This window comes from Agelaius phoeniceus, chromosome 25 (assembly GCF_051311805.1).
Source record: "Agelaius phoeniceus isolate bAgePho1 chromosome 25, bAgePho1.hap1, whole genome shotgun sequence".
Lineage (NCBI taxonomy): Eukaryota > Metazoa > Chordata > Aves > Passeriformes > Icteridae > Agelaius > Agelaius phoeniceus.
This window is the reverse complement of record NC_135289.1, coordinates 7,219,886-7,225,245: the sequence shown is the minus strand read 5'-3', so window position 1 is coordinate 7,225,245 and position 5,360 is coordinate 7,219,886. Positions and strand designations below refer to the sequence as shown.

Sequence of the window (5,360 nt, the reverse complement as noted above, 5' to 3'; positions counted from 1 at the left end):
AGCCCCAGCACTGCTTTGTCCTGAGGGTTGCCATGGCAGCCGAGGACAGCAACAGCTCTGCAGGCAAGTGGTCATGGAACCTGGCTGCAGAAATGGGTCCTTAGGGTGGTTTCCAAGGAAACTTGAACTGATGGGGGTTGCCATGGTACCCAAATCCAGCAGCAGGGTCAGTGAAGTCTCCATGGCAACAGTCCCTTGCAATGGCCCAGTGCAGGTAGGGATGATGATCCACCCTCACAGCTGGCTTAGGGCAGCTCTGCAGTGCCCTTCCCTACAGTCTGTCTGCACAGAAGCACTTGCAGAGCTCTCTGCATTTCCCTTCCCTCAGTCTTGGGTCACTCACACACCTCCCAACTTGGATCTTGGAGCTGCGAGGAGTTCAAAGATTGTCTATTGGTCTAATTCTGCCTTCAGCCAAATCTGGATTTGTGTTTATTGCAGAATTTCCCCTGTGTCTAAATCATTCCTCACATGGTTCTGCCTTGGGGAAGGGAAACCTCCTTGAGGAAGGTGTCTGTTTTCACTGGGGAACTTAGGAGTTATAGATTGCTAAAATAAAGGAAGATAAACCCCTGTTTTCCCTGAGTGCTGCCAGTTCTCTGAGCAAAGCAGGTCCCAGGTGAGTGAGGAGAGACAGGATGGAGTTGGAGAATGTGGAGCAAGCTGTCCACACTGGTCAGATCTCAAGGCACAGCTTCTCTGAGCAGGCCAGACCCCCTCAGGAGAGTCCCAGGATCAATATCAATCAGTGAAGGCTGCAATCAGCTTTTTTGTAAATAGAAAAATACACCCTTTAGGAATGCAGATTTATTAGAAGCTCTTTGAAATATTTCTCCATAACTATAGAAAAAGAACTTCCAAGTGAACCGCACTACAGTAGTGGGAAATCAAGGTAGAGCCATGGTTTGTCAGGACTTGCTTGATCCTAATGAGCCCTGTGGTGCATTTGGAGCTGAGCCCTTGAATCTCAGGGCCTGAGAGGAGATTGCACAAACCTTTCCAGGAGTCAAATTCAGAGGAAACACCCAAAGTGTCTCAAGGCATTACTGGGTCCCACTGAGGTCCATCCTGAACACAGGCTCCTCAATGGACTCCTTGGAACAGAAAATTGAAGGCCAGGATGGCACAAAAACCTCTCAGAGACTCAAGTGTGGGAAGGAAAATCCAAAGTACCTTAAATACCTTGAGTATCTCAAAGTATTAATGAGCTCCACTGAGTGTCAATGCCAAGTTCTCAAGGGACTTGTTAAAACACATAATTGGGCCCATGATTGCACAAACCTCTCACAGAGTCTGTATCAAAAGGGAAACACCAAGTACCTTAAAATAACTGATGTACCTTGTACCCAGCCTCACCTAATGTTACTGAAATAGCCTCTCGAGGGGCTAATTACAGCAGATAATTGGAAGCCATGATTGCAATAAACCTCTCAGAGACTCCAAGGCAAAAGCCAAACCCAAAGTCCTTTGAAAAACCTGCAGCCCCTGAGAGCATTAAGGTGCCCCCCAGGGCCATTCCTGAACAAGGCTCCCCAGGGATTCCTTCCAGCAGATCCTTGAAGCCACTGGGATGTGGGGTAGGAGAGGATGCTGAGGGTGGGACAAGGGGGTGACAGTGCCCAACCTGGCTGGGGCTGTGCCTGAGGCCTCAGTGCCTCAGGACAAGGTGTATCCTCCCAGCCCTTGATGGCACAGACACTTTTCTTCGTCCCCACCTGTCATCACTGCCTGCAGTTCTCTGCTCTGCCTGGGGCCTGGGGACACTTTCTCAGTCGTGTCCCTCAGTGGGACCCATTAAAAGTCCAAGAAACTTTGGAGTTGGATTCTGCCTTGGAGTTCTGGAGAGGTTTCTTCAGCTCCCTCTCAGGGACTGATGTTCAGGGCCTCAGCACAAAGCTGCAGAGGCTCATTAAAGTCCTCGCGCTTTGTCTATGCTGCTGAGCTGGGCTGGGCTCCTGGTCCAGAGGGTGATCCTGACAACCAAGAAGAGCTTCAAAAGCATATTTCTCTTCATGAGCAGCTCTTCTGCCAGCCCAGAAGGGCTGGGGCACTGCCTGCAGCCACTCTGGGCACAACTCAGAGGCACACAGAGTTTCAATCTGTCAGGGCTGGGAAGGTGCTGAGAAGTGCCTGGGGCAGAATCACTGCCAGCCCTTGACACAGGAACCTCTGGCTGTAGGACAATGTGGCTACAGCTCCTGGAGTGACCTCCTAAAGCTGGAACGACTTTGCCCAATGCCTAACGACTCTGTGAGTACATTCTCTGATTATCTCTTGTGCAGAGCTGCCAGGGGTGCCCTGGGCTGTCCTACAAAGCAGAGTCCTGCAGCCCAGGGTGCTGAGCTGGGGCAGGGACTCTGCTGCCTGCCAGGGACAGCTCTCAGCCAGCCCTGGCAGCTTCTCCCAGCACTGGGGAACAAGATCTGGGTGGGAGGAGACAGCTAGTGAGGCTTGGAAGTGTTCTGCTTGTGTGGTGAGAATGCTGCATTGTTCAGGACTGCTCCCAGCATGGCATTTAACTGCAGAACATTTCCAAGTAGATTATACAGGGAGCACAGCAAGGCAGGGGCTGCATAAAAGGGAAAATCCTGCTTTTTAAAGTTCTGGGTTGCCTGGATGGGAAATTGCACATAGATAGTCATCTCTCAGTTTCTCAGTTCAGGTAGAGAAAAAAAAAATCTCAGGTCTGAATAAACCAGGCAGTGACAGAAATCAGCACAGGGCCCCTTACAGGCAGTATCAGTGTCACTTTTCCAGACTCCTCAGGGTTGCTCTGACCTTGCCATCAGAGCCTGAAGAGCCAGAGCTGCCTCTGGACAGTGCCAGAGCTGGGAGGGGTCTGCAGGGCAGAGCTGAGCCCCCAGGGCTGGGCTGGGCTCTGGCAGGGCCCAGCCCTGGGCACAGGGAAACAGCTGCTGGCAGGGACAGCTCCAGGCAGCAGAGCCCTGGGCAGGCAGTGGGGGGAAAGTGCCCCCAAGCTGTGTTGGGATAAAGTCCTCTCCAAACCCAACTATTCCATGATAACATTTTTTTAAACAGATCCCCATGCCAAGGCACCGCAAATGTCCAACAGCAGCTCCATCAGGCACTTCCTCCTGCTGGCATTGGCAGACACGCGGCAGCTGCAGCTCCTGCACTTCTGCCTCTTGCTGGGCATCTCCCTGGCTGCCCTCCTGGGCAACGGCCTCATCATCAGCGCCGTAGCCTGCGGCCACCACCTGCACACGCCCATGTTCTTCTTCCTGCTCAACCTGGCCCTCGCTGACCTGGGCTCCATCTGCACCACTGTGCCCAAAGCCATGCACAATTCCCTCTGGGAAACAAAGACCATCTCCTCTGCAGGGGGTGTTGATCAGGTTTTTCTGCTTTTCTTCTTCATGGGAGCAGAGTATTTTCTACTCACTATTATGTGCTACGACTGCTATGTGTCCATCTGCAAAGCCCTGCACTACTGGACCCTCCTGGGCAGCAGAGCTTGTGCCCACATGGCAGCAGCTGCCTGGGTGAGTGGCTTTCTCACTGCTCTGCTGTTCATGGCCAATACATTTTCCCTGCCTCTGTTCCAGGGCAATGCCCTGAGCCAGTTCTTCTGTGAAATCCCTCAGATTCTCAAGCTCTCCTGCTCAAATTCCTACCTCAGGGAATTTGGGCTCATTGCAGTTAACAGCTGTTTATCATTGTGTTGTTTTGTGTTCTTTGTTTTCTCCTATGTGCAGATCTTCAGGGCTGTGATGAGGATCCTCTCTGAGCAGGGATGGCACAAAGCCTTTTCCACCTGCCTCCCTCATCTGGCTGTGGTCTCTCTGTTCCTCAGCACTGGCACATTTGCTCACCTGAAGCCCCCCTCCATCTCCTCCCCATCCCTGGATCTGGCCCTGTCAGTTCTGTACTCAGTGGTGTCTCCAGTCCTGAACCCCCTCTTCTACAGCCTGAGGAACCAGGAGCTCAAGGCTGCAGTGTGGAGACTGATGACTGGATGCTTTCACAAACATTAAATTGCTGGCCAATTTCTGCAAATCACTTGTAATAAAATTATTCTTTGATACTTCTTGTTGGTTTCATTTTGGGGGTTCTTTTCCTTTGTTTTAGTTTTTTCATATTGTCTACAAAGAAACGTCATTGTTTGTGTCATTTCTCATTTTGTTTCTCTCTACCTTCCCTGTGGCCAAAGACTGTGTCAATGAGGGGCTGCACTCTTGGTGGCTTTAAAGGGACTAAAGGATCTCCCAGCAAAGTTTTCTCCAGAGATGCCCTTTTGTTCCCTCCTCTAGAGCTGCAGCAGCAATGTCTGTGTGCAGAGCAGGGGCCAGATCACAGCAGCTGTGCCCAGCAGCAGCAGCATTCGGTGTTGCCAGTGCTGCTCCCATGCCCCGCTGCCCTGGTGGCCCTGGTGTTGCTGCAGGGCCTGAGTGCTCTCGAAGCCGAGCACAGCCCTGGGGGTGGCAGTGCCGGGGCTGCAGCAGGGACAGGCCATGGGCACTGCTGGGGCAGCGCTGATGCCTCAGCCCAGGGCCTGGAGGCTCCAGGCTCCTTGCCCAGGCTCTCTCAAGAACACAGCCAGGCCAATGCTCAGCACAGAAACCCCTGTGGGCAGCCCCAGGTTGCTCATGTGAGCATCTACCCACTCTGTCCCCAGCCTGTAGTGCTGCAGGGGTTGTTTTGGCCAAAGTGCAGGACCCGGCACTTGGACTCGTTAAACCTTACCTTGTTGGATTTGGGCCTGAGATCAAATCTGTCCAGGTCCCTGTGCAGAGCCCTCCTACCCTACAGCACATCAACACTAACAACCAGCTTGGTATCATATGCAAATTTGCTGATGGTGGACTCAGTCCTCTCATCCAGATCATCAATGCAGATATTGAAATCCACGCTGGCTGGCTCTGATCCCTCGGCCATCCTGTGGGTGCCCTGTGATGGCACTCAAGGTGATCTGTTCCATAACCTTGCCAGGTACCCAGGTCAGGCTGACAGGCCTGGAGTTTCCCAGATCCTCCTTCCAGCCCTTCTTGAGGATGGGCTCACACTGGCACCTCCAGTCCTCTGGGACCTCCCCAGTGTGCCAGGACTGATGGTAAATTATGGAGAGCATCTTGGGGAGCTCATCCACCAGCTCCCCCATCCCCCTAGGAGGATCCCATCCGATCCCATACACCTGTGAGCATCTGAGTGGCTCAACAGGTCACCAAGTGCTTCCTCCTGGATTACAAGGGGCTGTTGTGCTCCCTGTGCCCATCTACCAGCTCAGGAGAACACTTGTCCTGAGGGCAACCTGTCTTATTGTTGAAAACTGAGACAAGGTATTAAGCAGCTCAGCCTTTTCTTTATCTTTAGTTACTCTATTCTCCACTGCATCCAATAAA

General features: G+C 52.5%; 1 protein-coding gene across 1 annotated transcript; it reads left to right on the top strand.

The window, feature by feature from the left end:
* The first annotated feature begins 200 nt into the window (after nt 1–200).
* LOC143695687 (putative olfactory receptor 1F12P) lies at nt 201–3,995 on the top strand. The gene is made up of 3 exons (XM_077190450.1): nt 201–214; nt 3,197–3,467; nt 3,870–3,995. Exons 1-3 carry the CDS (start codon nt 201–203, stop codon nt 3,993–3,995), a joined length of 411 nt encoding a protein of 136 aa, XP_077046565.1.
* Nucleotides 3,996–5,360: the final 1,365 nt, after the last annotated feature.

Coding starts and splice junctions, on each gene's coding strand:
- LOC143695687 (XM_077190450.1), top strand. Junction 3,468..3,869: donor ACTACTGGACCCTCCTGGGC/AGCAGAGCTTGT, acceptor CCATCCCTGGAT/CTGGCCCTGTCAGTTCTGTA.